The 15,836-nt window shown below is 46.8% G+C and overlaps 1 protein-coding gene across 1 annotated transcript in view; it reads right to left on the minus strand.

Annotated features, from left to right (window-relative positions):
• Window positions 1–3,434: 3,434 nt before the first annotated feature.
• Window positions 3,435–15,836, minus strand: part of LOC121442677 (voltage-dependent L-type calcium channel subunit alpha-1F-like) — a 28,186-nt gene continuing 15,784 nt past the window's right edge. The window contains 22 exon segments of the mRNA XM_041644288.1: window positions 3,435–3,691; window positions 3,926–4,123; window positions 5,575–5,687; window positions 5,773–5,900; window positions 5,998–6,105; window positions 6,973–7,142; window positions 7,398–7,538; window positions 7,728–7,858; window positions 7,974–8,075; window positions 8,325–8,427; window positions 8,610–8,706; window positions 8,969–9,096; window positions 9,311–9,470; window positions 9,981–10,072; window positions 10,329–10,394; window positions 10,667–10,795; window positions 11,116–11,136; window positions 11,870–11,953; window positions 12,180–12,290; window positions 13,203–13,361; window positions 13,456–13,657; window positions 14,782–14,928. Of these exon segments, the coding sequence (XP_041500222.1) occupies window positions 3,461–3,691; window positions 3,926–4,123; window positions 5,575–5,687; window positions 5,773–5,900; window positions 5,998–6,105; window positions 6,973–7,142; window positions 7,398–7,538; window positions 7,728–7,858; window positions 7,974–8,075; window positions 8,325–8,427; window positions 8,610–8,706; window positions 8,969–9,096; window positions 9,311–9,470; window positions 9,981–10,072; window positions 10,329–10,394; window positions 10,667–10,795; window positions 11,116–11,136; window positions 11,870–11,953; window positions 12,180–12,290; window positions 13,203–13,361; window positions 13,456–13,657; window positions 14,782–14,928 (2,821 nt within the window). The 3' untranslated portion in view covers window positions 3,435–3,460.

Consider the following 15,836-nt stretch of genomic DNA (forward strand, 5'->3'; position numbering starts at 1 on the left):
TCCATCTTGGAGGCTGGAATCCGTAAATCTTAAAGTGTAGGGTCCTTTCAGAAAGCATAGGTAGCGGTCTGGGGATAGGAGGACGACTCAGTTCCATAATATTTTGCCAAGCCGAGCGCCGTGTTTGTTACACTGTGTTCACTCCTTTAATCCCTATATAGCAGTGACTATTAGTCCTGTTTTTACGGGTGAGGAAAATGAGTCTCCGGAGAGATTGTGACTTGCACAAGGTCACACAGTTAATAATCAGCGATGCTCAGAGTCTCTGCAGGTTAAAAGACAGTTCAAGGTCCAGAGGGTTCCTTTTGGAAAATCTGCATTTTTAAGCACATCCCCAATCTCTAACCACCTCAATTTTTCTTTTTCTTGGTCAAATTATTGCCTACTCTAACTCTGAACTTCACCTTTTGTTTTTTCCTTGGCCTCTCTTTTAATACATTGATTGTGTGTAAGCCCTCTTTCTTGTAAAACTGCATTGATTTAGTATGGGTAGAGAGATGGAGGGAAGGAAGGGGGGCACTAGAGTACAGGCCTGGAGATGAAAGGACAGCTTGTCAGAGTAGTCTCTCTCTCGGCACTGTGTGGGGCCTCCATCTCTTAATGGACTACCCTCTTTTGTGATACTAAAACTAGGCCCATCAAGGTCAGTGATGATTGCCATGTTACAAAATCTGAGGGATAAAATATAGTTGAGGTTAAGATGGCCAACCTCCCATTAAGAAATGTGTGTAAAAAGCACTAAGATACTAAGTGCTAAATTATGAGTGCATCAGCTTACACAGGTAATAAAAGAAAATGGATAACACTGTCAGCAGCGGAAAAGAACACCGTTCCATACCTCTCTGTATCTTTGAAAGTCTAAACATTTGGATGGATGCCATCTATTTATTTATTTATTTATTTATTTATTTATTTTTGAGGTAGAATTTCACATAGTCCAGGTTGGCCTTGAACTTCGAGGATGACGTTAAATTTCTTTCTTTCTTTCTTTCCTTTTTATTTTCTTTCTTTCTTTCTTTTTTTTTTGGATTTTTCAAGACAGGGTTTCTCTGTAGCTTTGGAGCCTGTCCTGGAACTAGCTCTGTAGACCAGGCTGGTCTCGAACTCACAGACATCTGCCTGCCTCTGCCTCCCGAGTGCTGGGATTAAAGTCATGCGCCACCCCGGCACAGCTAGCCATTAAATTTCTTATTCTCCTTCTTCTACTTCCCAGATGCTGGAATTATAGGCATGTACTATCATGCTAACTCTGACTTTTTTGTTTGTTTGTTTGTTTTGTTTTTTATTCTTGTTTTTTTTTCTAGACAAGGTTTCTCTGTATAACAATCCTGGCTGTCAATCTATAGATCAGACCAGACTGGCCTTGAACTCAGAGATTCTCCTGCCTGTACCTCACAAGTGCTGGTATTAAAGGCACGTGTCACCATAGCTAAGCTAGCTATGGCTTTTATACTTTTTTTACATTGAATTATTTACTGTATGTATGTGTGTATGCACAAGGGGAGATCATCAGACACCTTGTGAGTGTCAGTTCTTGGGTCCTGAGGATCCAACTCAGGTCTTCAGGCTTGATGCCGATCACTTTTACCTGCTGAGTCATCTCCCTAGCCCTCATATTTATTTTGTTTTATTTTACTTTTTTGAGACAGCGTCTCTCTGTATAGCCCCGGCTGTTCTGGAACTCACTGTGTAGACCAGGCTGACCTTGAACTCTGCCTCCTGAATGCTAGGAATAAGGCTTGCACCACCATGCCTGACCCCTATATTTATTTCTAAAAGCACAAGTATGTAATAGATACTTCCTAGTTGTTTGAGTTTTGGCTCTCAGTTGCTTGAATCTCTTTTCTAATATTTACTCCTGTTTGACCTTATACATGTAAAATGTTTTAAAATATTATATTTAGGCTTTTCATACATATTAAAAAAGATAGTCAACTATAATGCACTTAGTCCAGGGATCAAGACATGGTTCATTTTACTTCCTTTACAGTCCTGGAATTCACTGACTTCTCACCAAGCCCCTTGTTAACTTCCCTGGCTAGGGGAACCATCGCTTCTGCCAATTTTAGCATCTCTACTCTTTTCCCTCCAGCCTGTTCGCAGCATACCACCAGAGCATCTATTTCAAATGCACAGTTAACTATGTCACTACCTTACTCAACTCTTTCCTATAGTTCCCATGCTTTTGATATAAAAAGCAGACATCTTAGAACCTGGCATTCAAGACTGCTTGATTTTTTTTCCTTCTGGTCTTTCGAGACAGGGTTTCTCTGTAGCTTTGGAGCCTGTCCTGGAACTAGCTCTGTAGATCAGGCTGGCCTCAAGCTCATAGAGATCCACCTGCCTCCGCCTCCCGAGTGCTGGGATTAAAGGCGTGCGCCTCGTGTGCCACCACTGCCCAGCCTAACTTGCTCTTTTATCATACACCAACCCAATTACTTTAAACCTTTGTTTCAATGCAAGTATAATTGTGTGTTTAGAGATCCAGTCTTTGATTGCGGCTCCTCCCAAATTTCCTGGCTTGGTTGATCTAAAAGATACAAATAAGAACCCTCCTGCTTCAAGAGTCGGGCGGGATCCATTTTAGGGCGGTCGCATCTGACCTCATTCACTACACTACCTGCACTTCCTTTGGAGGGGAGCTGACTCCCACTTTTGATAAACCTTGTCATATGTCTAAGCCACCTTAGTGTGCCCTGAGGGAAACCAGCTAGGCACCTGGCACACACCAAATGCCTGATAAGCTTTCCCTGAATGAATGAGACCCCCAAAGGCAGAGCCAGAAGCAGAAAGAGGAGCTCAGGCATCTGTGTGGGAGGAGAGTTACTCTCAGCTGTTTCAGGAAGATCAAGGGGGCTCAGCATTGGTTCCCTGAAGCTAGAAGCACCACTGTTTGCTGTCACCTACAATTTCTACTAACGGATTTAGGCTTTTGTTCTTTTTCTCAGGCAGAAGATGGGAAATGGGAGACACTTACAATACCAATTTAACATCCCCAAAATTATTGATGAGGACATTTCTGCTTAAGTTACCAGGTTAACTGTAAGCTCTAGGCCTTCTCCCTGTCAAGACTCTTGTACAGTCTGTCCTTCTTCAGGCTGACCTTTCCTACTATCCGGATACCCAGTGTCTCTTCTCTTCCCTCCCCCTATCTGCCCGGTGCCCTCCTTCTCCTCCACCTCCACTCTGTCTTCAGCTTTTTTTTGGCTTCTGTCTCTTTCTCCTCCTCCTCCCTCCTTCCCCGACGCTGAATAATCAGGCCTAGCTGTCCTGGTTTCTGGAAATACTCATGTGTGGGCAGTGGCTCAGGGATGCAATAAGGGATGGATGGAAACGGCTGGGCTGCCCCAGACTGCCAGAACAAAGACACCAAAATCCAGCAGTGTGTGCTCAATGCTTGCCTCCTTCTGGGCGAAGGAAGGGCAGGGGGTTTATTGAGCAGTGGATGAGGGGTAAGACTTTAGAGGGCATGAACGCAGGCCATCTCATCTCCTAGGTCCTCTTCATCAAAGCGGGAAAGAATAGACTCTTCATCACTATAAAGGGAGGCGGTTCTCTGTGCCAGCAGGTCACTGGCAGCACTGTCCATCTCATCCAGTGTTAGGTGACATGCGTCTGCAATCTCCTGCTTGGCTAGGGCCACAAATCGTGGGTCTTGGGCAAAGAGACCTAGGCCTTCAGAGATGAGCACCTGGGGAGGGGATTAAGTAGGAAGAGTGTTGACCAATGGCACAATGAACAGAGTGGTCACTGTGAAGTGATGTGCTAATGGAAGCGTTCAGGGGAACAGGGTCAAGTACAGTGTGCTGAGAAGAGGGGCTTTAACATGCTTGGCACAGAATCTGGCCACTCCTTGTTGCCTTTCCCCAGCTCTCACCTCTACCCTTCTACTCCAACCTCTTCCCCCATAACCATCGGGACTCACAGCCTCCACCAAACTGTCGGCACTGCCTCTCTTAGGGTGGCTGGGATCTGAATGTGCTCCAGGCACTTGCAGACAGGTGAAGGTACGCAGTGGCCCACTGAATTTGTTGAGGTACCCCTCGCCCACTGTGGCATCCTCCACCAGCAACAGGGGGGCATATAGCAGCCGTCCCTTCTGAGGAGGGGCTGCCCAGGAACCCTGGATCAGAACAAAGACCAGAGGGGGCAAGGATTGGTGAGTATGAGAGTCTAGTTCTGTCCCTTTTCTCTAATAAACACAACTGCAGTTACACTGAATGGATGTAATTCAGAGGAGAAATAAATGACTTCTTTATTTGTGGGGATCAAACTGAGTCATAAACATGCCAAACAAATGCTTCACCACTGAGCTCCATCCCCAGCTCCAGACTTGAGTTTATGTCATAATACAGAAAGCCTTTGTGCACATTATGTGTGATCTATCTATCTATCTATCTATCTATCTATCTATCTATCTGAGACTTTATTATCAAGGTGGTGTGGGAGGTCCTTTTGTCTACGTGTTGGTTTTATTGATTAATTAATAAAGAAAACTGTCTTGGCCTATAGCATGGGAGAAGGAAGGCGGAGTCAGAGAGAAGTGATGGAGCCACCGGAGACAGATGCTGGGAACTTTACCCAGTAAGCCACAGCCTCGTGGAGATACACAGATTACTAGAAATGGGATAAATTATGATGTAAGAGTTAGCCAATAAGAAGCTAGAGCTAATGGGCCAAGCAGTGATTTAAATAATACAGTTTCTGTGTGGTTATTTTGGTTCTGGGCAGCTGGGATGAACAAGTGGCCTCCCTTCACCATCAAGGCCTATAATTTACTATGTAGCCCAGGTTGATCTCAAATTTGTAGCAATTCTTCTGTACCAGCCTCCCAAGAGCTGGGATTATAGGCATGAACTACCCCATCTAGCTGTTTTGATTCTTTTGAAACACAGTCTCATGTGACCCAGGCTAGCCTTGATTCTGTGTGTAGCCGAGGAGAACTTCCAATTCCTGATCCTCCTGTGCCTACCTCCGAAGTGATAGAATTATAGGTATGGTCATCATATCCAACTCAAAAACCTGGATTTAAATGTCAGTTGTGTATGTGTGTGTGTTGGAGGGGGTGTTAACCCTAACTCCAAGGGGAGCAGAGACAGGAGAATCACTGGAGATTGCTGGTTTCCAGCCTAGGCAAGAAAATGTGAGCCCTCGGTTCAGTGAAAGCCTACTTCAAAGTAATAGGTGGAGTCAAATAGAGGAGGACACCGACACCCTCTTGTGAACTCTGCACACCCCCATGGCTGAGTGTATCCACATGCTCACATGCACATAGACACAAGAAGACATGTATACACATACGAAAATTAATAAATGAATAAGCAAGTACTAAGTCTTTTTAAAACGTCAGCTTTGCTGCTTACTAGCTATGTGATCACAGGAGGATAGATTTCTCTGAGCCTCAGTTTCCTCACCTGTAAACTGGAGATCGTAAACCCATTTCCTAAGTACAGTGGGGATTATGTGTGGTCCTTTAAGTGTGCTATTCCTCAGAAGTCCCTGAAATGTAGTATACTTGTAATGTTCAGCCCAAGAGGTGGTCTCCCTGAAGGCCACAGTGTCCCTTCTCCTCACCTGAGCCCTGCCTGGTCCTGAGGTCTGTCCGCGATGGTAGGTGCCTGGGATGGGTAAATCTTCACAACTGCGCTGCTGTTGCAGACACTGGATGGTGAAGGAGGGCTTCCGACCTGGTGGGCAAAGAACCATTGCAATTCCTCCCTTGCTCCGTTCTGCTAGCCCTTCGGGTTTCATAAGGTCCATTTGTCTGCTTACCTGCAGGTGTTGGGGGCAGCAGACGCCGACGTGGTATGTGGTGCCCGTTTACGTGTCTCTGGGGCTGGTGAGGTGGCAAAGGGACTGGGTTCGGGGGAGTCTCTCCCTGCTCATCTAGGTAGGGGGTCCTGTGGGGGAAGGCAGAGCTAGCAGTGAACTCCTCAGAGTTGGGGTATCAGCACTCCTGCCCTCCCCGGCATGACCCATGTGGTGTGGCCAGGGTACCAGTCAGAGACTTCCTGTTCCTCATTCTGATTGTCCTGCTCTTGAACTCCCTTGAGCTGAGAACTTCCTTCCTCTGGGATAGGGAACATGAAAACCCCAGAGCTTCTCCTGGGGAAGTGATGCATATTAATTAGATCGGGTCCCAACCCCCCCCCATATGTGACCCAAGGCTCCCTGTTCCTCTCATCTCATGCATGTCCCCTTCTCTATGCAAACACTAGAATTTACAGTTAATTTAAAACAGGGTCTTACTATGTAATCCTGGCTGATCTGGAGCTCACTCTGTAGACCAGGTTGGCCTTGAACTCACAGAGAGCTGTTTCTGCCTGCCTACTGACTGCTGGGATTAAAGGCGTGTGCCACGACACTTGATTTGCATTGATCTTTTGCACCGCATTTCTCACGCTTTCTGGCTATTCTCTTTCCCACGTTCTCACGTTTTCTTGCTATTCTCTTTCCCACGTTCTCACGTTTTCTTGCTATTCTCTTCCCACGTTCTCACGTTTTCTTGCTATTCTCTTCCCACGTTCTCACGTTTTCTTGCTATTCTCTTCCCACGTTCTCATGTTTTCTTGCTATTCTCTTCCCACGTTCTCACGTTTTCTTGCTAGTCTCTTCCCACGTTCTCACGTTTTCTTGCTAGTCTCTTCCCACGTTCTCATGTTTTCTTGCTAGTCTCTTTTCACCCTCTATTGCCATTTGAGCCCTTCATTTATCTTTGTCCTTTTTTAAACAGCATCTCAAACTCACTATATAGCCAAGGATGGCCTTGAACTCTGGCTCCCCCTGCCTTCTGCTCCCAAGTGCTAAGATTACTGCTGTGGCCCACCGCATTTGACTCTCACTTGAGCCCCGGAAACACATCTGTCCTTTCCGAATTTCTTCTTGAAGGCCTTTAGCCCTTGTCCCATCTCATCCAACACTGTGTCTAGTCTTTCTTCATTCTCACAACCTTCCCCAGAAGCTTGACCATACCTGTGGGGCTGGGACCCAGCCTGGAGCACACTGGGCTGCTTGGAGTTGGCAACCACTCCATCATCATCACTAGGCCCAGGTGAGAGAGAGTCTGGGAGTTTCTCCCTCACAGGTAGAGACCTTGAAATCCTGGAGCTCCATCGAGATTGGGCCTGGGAGTCTGTGGAGTCCTGAGGGGACATTACTTGACTGAGTGCTTTATCAATGCAATGCCTAAGTTACTTGATCCCTCACTGGGCCATGGGGAGACCATCACTCCCTAAGGGCTGAATCTGGCTCTTGTTTTCCAACAGTTAGTGATCGGTATTGAATAGTTTTCCATTGTAGAGAAGACTTCTCCCCAGACACAGTACTGAATTCACTTAGGAGTCTGAAGGAGCATTTTACAGTCAAGAGTTTTGAGGGAAGTAGAAACTTGTCCTCACTTTGTACGTTTCTGGGTTGCTCTCAGCTTCCTCCTTCTCAGCCTCCTGCTTCACTGCCTCTTCTCCTTCCTCCTCCTCAGTGTCATAGGTGAGGGCCTGTCGCATCTCAGGACCCAAGTCCTGAAGGCTTCTTAGACCAGCCTGTAGGGATGGATGGAAAAAGAAGGAACTTTGGTAACTCATGGTCTAAGTTGCCCCTCTGTAAGCTTGCTTCCCATGTAGAAGTGTGTGTGTGTCTGGGCTCTGAGGTTCCCTTAACCCTCTGTGCAGCCTAGTTCTCAGTTTCTTCCTCTATGACATGGGTTTCACCCCAGGCCCTGTCTTTAAGACCTGAAGGACGGAAGATGTGCTCTCTGGGGCCTCTGTTCCTAGGAGCCCCTTTTCTTTCCTTCTCCGGAATTTTCGGAAATAATCTTGGATCAGAAATGTGGCATAAAATTTGCCCACGGTGACTTCCTCCTCTGGGACAAGAAAAGAGGGCAGTTACATAGGGTTCCACTGCTACTGCCTCCCCAGTTCCTACCTACCAGCAATAGTCGGGGCAGGCCATTAAGGAATTGGCAGTGGGCAGCTCACCATCTGGAGGGGGGATGACCTCATCCAACAATTTCTGCTTTATCCGCTTCCAGATCTTTTTGATGACCATCCGAAGCTCCTGGTTGGCTTGATCCAGGTTCCCTGCAATGCAGGAGAGTGTGAAGTAGGGGGAATGGAAGTGCTGGAGTTGCCCCTCCTTGCTGGTGAAGGGGGCGGGGCTTTGAAGTTTCACATTTCTGCTCTCACGTAGGGTGTGGCAGCAGGCTGGTGAAGCCAAAGTCACCCGTTTTGAGATTCCAAGTTAGGAGACACATATCTGTCATTCTTTGCATTTGCTCCCTGAACCCTCCCCAGGGACCCTTTCACTCCTGCTCCTCCTCTCCCCCACACCTTCTGTCTTGATCTTCAGGGATGTCCGCACCAGGGCGAATAGTGTAGCGTTGAATGTCACTGTTCCATCTGAGTTGAGGGGCACATTCATTGCCACAAGTCTCTGTAAACACCAGAGACATAGAACCCACTCTGGGGAAATGCTAGGCACACTCTATGTGCCCAGGGTAGAAACCTTTGTAGATGCAGCCATATACCTATCCCTACCAAAGGCAAGTCCCTATCCCTTCCCATAAAGTATAGCACCTTCTTGGAGATCAACAGGTGTGGGGCAGGTGCACAGACCTTGCAGGCCACTCGGTGTGGGCACAACTTTCCAAATCCCAGTGGGGGCTGGATGCGTCTCAGCAGGGCGACGACATCCAGGTGCTTGATGCGGCCCCTGGGGCAGTCAGGGAGGTGCCACTGGATCACCAGTACTCCTTTAGGCTTTTCTTAAGCCCCGCCCCAAGCAAATCATTACCTCCCAAACCAACACCTCAAGGCTTTCCAGGGAAGAACACGGATGGAGAGGACAGAGGGTGGGGCAGTGGAAACTTTATTTCTGGGTAATGGAATGTGTGGATCTGAAGTTCTAGGACTAGGAGGCTATGGAGGGCAACACATTATCCCTAGGATTCTAGGCACTAAGGTAGAGGCTATACTTGGCTCCAGGGTCATATTCAGACCAAATCCTCTTGAATTCATCAAGGTGATGGGGGCCCAAGATAGACCAATCTCTGGTTAGATAGTCAAAGTTGTCCATAATCACAGCCACAAAGAGATTTATAATCTGTGGGATGAGGAGCAAGCAGAGGTAAATAAAGGGCCAGAGCTGGGTTTTAGGAGGTGGGTAGGAGCTGGGATGATCTTTTATGGTCATTGGGTCATAAGTTGCTTGGTTGATCTTATTGTTGGGGCAGCCCTCTCAAGATCTGGACGTCTCTGAACTACTCAAGGCCAGCCCCCATGGCAATGATGGTGGCAGTGGGGAAATGTTTCCTTACCAGGAAGGCACAGAGCATGAAGAAGCTGATAAAATAGGCAATGGCAAAATTGCTACCACAGGTAAATTCCTCGCCTGGGCCAAAGTCAGACTCAGGGTCGCATCGATTTCCAGGAAGGCTGGCAAGCATTATCTCTTGCCATGCCTCACCAGTGGCACACCTGGGGATGGTCAAACAGTGTGGCATTCTGGAGAGGCTCTGAAGTCAAGTACAGTTGTGGGGGTCTAGGGGAGTGAGGGTGTGGCTTCTCACCAGGGGCTATACTTTACATTTATTCTCTCTCTCTCTCTCTCTCTCTCTCTCTCTCTCTCTTTCTCTCTCTCTGTATGTATGAAAACAATCTGTGGGACTCTTTTCTTTCGTTTCACCATGTGGCTTCTGGGGATGGAATTCAGGTTGCCAGGCTGAACTGTCTCATCAGCTTCCATTTGAACACTCTAACAACTAGAAGGACCATGGTAATGACAGTTATAGAATGTCTTTTACACATGAGGGTACCGTGGATGAAAAAGGAGGCACATCTTACAGCCTGAGAAAGAATGGCCCAAAATGGAATATTTTGAAAGACTCTGATATTTCCCTAGTTTAGGCATCTTGGGGTCCAGAGAGGGTATGTAGATACACTAGGTATTCTGGGGAGCAAGGTAGCAGGGACGTGGGAGTGTATCACCTGAACAGAAGAAGCACAGCCTGTGGAAAGGTCTGGAAATTGTTGTTTCGATTTATCTGTGTGCCATCCTGAAGTGCCACCTTGCCAAACATCTATAGACATACAAAGGCCGTGGGCTGGAAGTGAACCCATGCTGCCACGTGTTCCCATCCACTTCACATCTCCTAATACCTAAGGGATCTTCATAATCTTAAAAGCTGTTACTAATGAGCTCATTCCACACATGCAGACTTACCCAGGGTCATCTAATTTATCTTTATGCTCCTCCATCCCCACACTAGGGCTATTCCTACTAAGTATCTGGGACAGAAGGGTTCTGGAGGGATCTTCTCGAGGGTCTCCACTTACCTGCATGCCAATGACTGCATAGATGAAGAATATCATTGCTATGAGAAGAGCCACATAGGGCAAGGCCTGGGAGAATGTGAAGGGGACAGGTATTTCAGGTGCAGTCAGAGAACTATAAATCCCAGAATGCACTCCTCTCTACCAGCCTGGGCCTGCTGGGGATGTAGTCTAGCCTCAAACTTTCCTGGATTTCATGTGCTTCCCAAATGTAGGCACACTATTACACAGAGTAGGGTAAAGTCAGCGAACTAGAGGCACGTTAAGGATTGAGAGCCCAGAGAAAGAAAGTTGGAAATGCCATGGCAGACTGGGAACTGTAGTTCTGAGTAGGGACTTACCTGGAAAGACTTGATGAACGTCCAAAGCAGTGTGCGGATTCCCTCACCCTTACTGAGAAGCTTGACCAGCCTCATGACCCGGAAGAGGCGGAAGAATGTGATGGATATTCGGGAGCTGTCCTCTGAACTCTGGAATTAGGGGTGTAGTGGTGGTGATCAGTTTGCGTCAGGTCTAGCAACTTCTTTCCCTCATGCCTTGGCCCTCCCAGCTCCCAAATTTCTCAGAACCCAGGCCCAAGGTGGTCAGGAGGCATGTTTTGTTTATTTGTTTGTTTGTTTTCAAGACAGTGTTTCTTGGTGTAGCCCTGTCCTGGACCAGACTGGCCTTGAACTCAGAGATCTGCCTGAGTGTGTGCCACCATGCCCAGCTGTCAGGGAGTGTGTGTATCAGGGAGTGGGCTGGGAGGGAAGGTTGAAAAAAATTATTTCTGTTAGGTGTGAGAAGCTACCTCGCCAAGATGGCCTCCATTCTGATGGGATATGTGGCCAAAACAGAAGTGATAAAGGAGATGATGTAATTGTATGCCCAAATGGATAAGGGCATAACATGGTGCACACTCAGGGAATGGTGGGAAAGGTTATATGGCAGTAGATCAAGGTGGTTGTAGACAGAGTTGTAATGGGGTGGAAGTAAAAGGATCAGGTAAAGGAGATGGTACAGCAAAGACATTGAAAGAAACAAAGGGGCCAAAATTTCATGGAAATGAGAATACATGGATGGACATCGGAGAAGCCAGTGATGCAGAAATGCAATTGGCAGCGATGTCAGTCAAGGTTATTATCACATGGTACCAATTGGATGAAATGATGGAGCCAATGATGCAATCAGTTGTGGTAACAGAGCCAGGAAAGAGCCAGTGTAGGAGATGACCGAGTTGGTGGAGCAGATGGAGTCAACGAAGTAGTCAGAGAGACGATGGAGCCATTGGAGTGGGGTAGAGACAATGAAAGAGATAACAGAAATAATAAGGGAGGCATTCTAGGAGGCAGCAAAGCCACTGGGTAGACTGCAAAAATGAATACAGGGCTGGTTAGAGGGAGGAGTACTGTGCTAGAGCCCAGCAAGGACTCAAAAAAGACAGACCTAGCATGAGGAATGCTCAGTCTCCAGAACTGGGGAGGATCTGAGTGGGAGCTGTCTACCCAGGTGAAGGAAGGCTCTAGGGAGAGGGTAGAAGGGTTAGCACAAAGCCCAGTTCTCACATTGACTTCTGTGACGGCAATGTCCACTACACTGCCCACAACAATAAGAGCATCAAATGTATTCCAGGCATCGGCAAAATAATGCTGTAGATGGGAGGAAAGCATTGTACTGTGTTCTCTTAACCAGCAGACCAGGGTAGGGGGCCAGTAGAGAATAAGTGATATTGAGGGGGCAGGGCCTAGTTAGGACCACAAATGGTCTGTACCTGGGTTCCTCTCATTCCTTAGTCGGTTGTTACCCCCTCCCAGGACTGTGGAATGAGCTTCCTCCCAAAGGAGTTTATTAATAGGGTGTGGGTCTAGGGTGTACCTTGGGTTTGAAGGCGATGATTTTGAGCACCATCTCAATGGTGAAGAGGCCAGTGAAGACCATGTTGAGGATGTCCATGGCATAGTTAAAGGGAGCAGTCTGCTCATAGTGCTATAGGGAAACCAGATGGGGACAGAGCCTAAGACAGAGACACCCCTACACGCAGACACATAGTCCCTGAACTGAGTTCAGACATCTGGGGACATGGAAACACTGTGTCTAACACTGTGTTTGCATTGCTTGTCTGTCCTTATGGACACTGCAAAGCCCGGTTCTTGATTCCCAGGGTGCCATGGTTGACAGCTTCTTTGAAAAAAAAAATTGTTATTTCATTAAAATATGCAAGAATTACTGCTTGGTTCAACTTTCTCTCTTTTTTCCTACTTTAAGGCTGTAATAATTGCGTTGTGACTATAAAGCAACAACCAAATACAGCGGAATGAATGGCACAGCAGAAAGTTGGACGGAACCAGGGTCACTGATCAGCAGAGAAGACAACCTACTTTAGTGTTTGCAGTAAATAAGCGAACTGCACTGACTCTAGTGTGCACAACCGGTTTCATCTTAGAATCTGAGTTTGGAATGCATTTTATAATCTGTGACATCTTGCAATGGTCATGGACCATTGGATTCACATTCCAGCATCTTTAAAAGCAGAATGTGGTTTTTGGCCTTAGATTTGAAGAAAGGTTACAGATGTAACTTTGTTTGTTTGTTTGTTGTTTTTGTTTTTTGAAACAGAGTTTTTCTGTAGCTTTGCAGCCTGCCCTGGAACTAGCTCTTGTAGACCAGCTTGGCCTCAAACTCACAGAGATCCACCTGCCTCTGCCTCTCGAGTGCTGGGTTTAAAGGTGTGTGCTACCACTGCCCAACTTAGAAATGTATCTTAATTTAAGGATCTGTCAGTGAGGTGGGAGGAGAATGTTACTTGTGGCCTAATGTATTCCTAATAGTTCTCAAGGGATGTGTAAAAAGAACAAATGTCTGGCAATGATCAAGTTGGGGGTGGGGGCTCAGACAGACCTGCATGGCTAGGGCAACTGTGTTCAGCAGGATGAGCAGAAACATGAGGTACTCAAAGGCGGCAGAGTTCACAGCGGCCCACACACGGTACTGATGGGGATTCTTGGGGATGTATCGGCGGAGTGGCTGGGCTTTGAGGGCATATTCCACACACTGGCGCTACATAATGGTATAGGGGGCATGAATGAGCAGAGGAGGTTCACAAGGCAAGGAGAGACAGGTTGGTTGGCTACTGGTGAGGAGAGAGAGTCACCTGGTTCTTGTCCAGCTCACAGTTTTGGTATTCCTGCTCTCCCTGGGCACGAAACATGATGATAACAAAGCCAACGAAGATGTTCATCATGAAGAAGGCAATGATGATGATGTAGACGATGAAGAATACTGAGATCTCCACATGGTAATTGTAGATAGGGCCCTCATCTTCTGCGTGTGCATCTATGGCTTTGTATAGCAGCCTGAGGGAGATGGGGGGAGGGAGAGATGAGGGCATGGGTAGGAGAATCCTAGCCCTGCTCAGACTTCTTCCCAGGTTGCTTATCATATTCGCCTCCCAAATCTCCTGGTATACCGACCCCACTAAATTTACAACCTAATCATTTGGGACTCCTATACATCTACAAAGTAACCCCCAAGGCTTTTAAAGGGTCCTAAGTATTTGTATTTTTTTTCTTTTTTGGAGACAGGGTCTCACTATGTAGCCTTGGCTGTGCTAGAACTCAACTATGTAGGCCAGGATCCCAAATCTTTTGTTCCAAACACTTCAAAGTCTCAGAGACACCTATACAGTTCCCCCAGAGAATACTATCCAGACCTTCCATGACATTTCAACATCCCCTATGTGTCTACAAACCTCTCATCCCCATAATAGCCTCTTGAGCACCTCCTCCACGTGGTTCTCCAGAACTCCTCCACAGGCTTCTAAAGATCTTGGACCCCCATCCCACAGTCTTGAATACTCTGCTCAATTTCCCCAGAAATTTCTAGCCAATATGCCCAAAGACTTTTGCAGAGTTCTGCAAATTTCTGAATCCTATTTTCTCAGTGAACCCCTTTCGAATCCTTCCACATCTTACTTACCCCTAGTAACACTCATCCAGTCCTTTCTTTTCACCTATTACCCCTGGAGACCTTTTCCCAATTTCTAGAGACCCTTTTCTGAAGTCCCAATAGTCCTCAGTGGGGTTCCGGGCAATCCCCACCCAGTCTTTCAATATACGAGTCTCTAGAAAGCTACCCCCAAATGGATGTGGTAGCACAAACCTGAATCCCAGCACTCAGGAGGATCAGGAAGGAGGATCACCAGTTTGAGGTCAAAGTGGGCTAAATGGTAGGACCCCGACTCAAGAAAATAAGGGGTAGGGATGCAGCTTAATGTTATACTATTTTTCTAGTATATACAAAACCTGGGTTCCATTCTCAAGCATAGAAGAGTAAAAAGGAAAGAAAGGAAACCTTATCCAGGCTTACGAGACTCTCTGTACACCCTTAAGATACACTCCCACCCATTCCCAGTTGATCCCAGGCAACTATCTAGAATAATCTGTCCCGTCCCCTGGGTCCCCAAGGCCCTGCCCCTCACGCAGGCCAGACTTCGAAAGTAGAGACAGTGAACAGGGCCATCATGGCTGAAAGGACGTTGTCAAAGTTGAAATCGCTGTTGACCCAGAGCCGCCCTCGGACCAAGGGCCGTGACACATCTCCATCAGGGTAGATGAGGAAGGAGCCCCTGTGGATGTTGTAGACAGGCTAGGTGAGTGAGGAGGAGTGGGGAGCCATGGCAAAGGCTCTAGGGTCTTTATTATGGATGTAACAGGGCATCGTGGTGTACCTAGATAGTTCGGGGTCACATCCTGTCCTTTGGTTTCCTGGCTGGGTTATTGTAGACATTCAATCTCTGTCTATGCACTTCTTTTTTGTTTTTTCCAAGACAGGGTTTCTTTGTGTAACAGTCTTAGCTGTCCTGAAACCAGCTGTTGTAGACCAGGCTGGCCTTGAACTCACAGAGCTCTGCCTGCCTCCACCTCTCAAGTGCTGGGATCAAAGGCGTGCGCCACCACTGCCTGACTCGTCTATGCACTTTTTGTTTTCACGAGCTATCTGAAAAATGAGGGTACTAACAGAATCCATTTCTCATATCTTACCAAGATTAATAAATTAAATAAATGACAGTTAATCATGGTGGTGCACATTTATAATTCCATTCATTACCTGTGAGGCAGAGGCAAGAAGATTTTTAGCAAGCTTGAGGCCAGCCTGGTCTACATGATTTCCAGGTCTGCCAGGGCTACATACTGAGACTGTCTCACAATAAACAGACGAACAAATAAATAAAGTCAGGCATAGTGGCATATGCTTATAATCCCCGCAATTCAGGTGGCAGAAGACAGGAAACTTGTGCATTTAAGGCTAGCTTGAGAACTTAAGGTTTAAAAAACCCACCAAGGGACTGGAGAGAGGGCTCAGAGGTTAAGAGCACTGGCTGCTCTTCCAGAGGTCCTGAGTTCAATTCCCAGCAACCACATGGTGGCTTACAACCATCTGTAATGAGATCTGGTGCCGTCTTCTGGTGTATATATGTTAACAGAACATTGTATGCATAATAAATAAATAAACCTTTTAAAAAATTAAAAAAAA

Source organism: Microtus oregoni, unplaced genomic scaffold (assembly GCF_018167655.1).
Source record: "Microtus oregoni isolate MIOR12 unplaced genomic scaffold, Mior012 000092F_ref0000046, whole genome shotgun sequence".
Taxonomy (NCBI): domain Eukaryota; kingdom Metazoa; phylum Chordata; class Mammalia; order Rodentia; family Cricetidae; genus Microtus; species Microtus oregoni.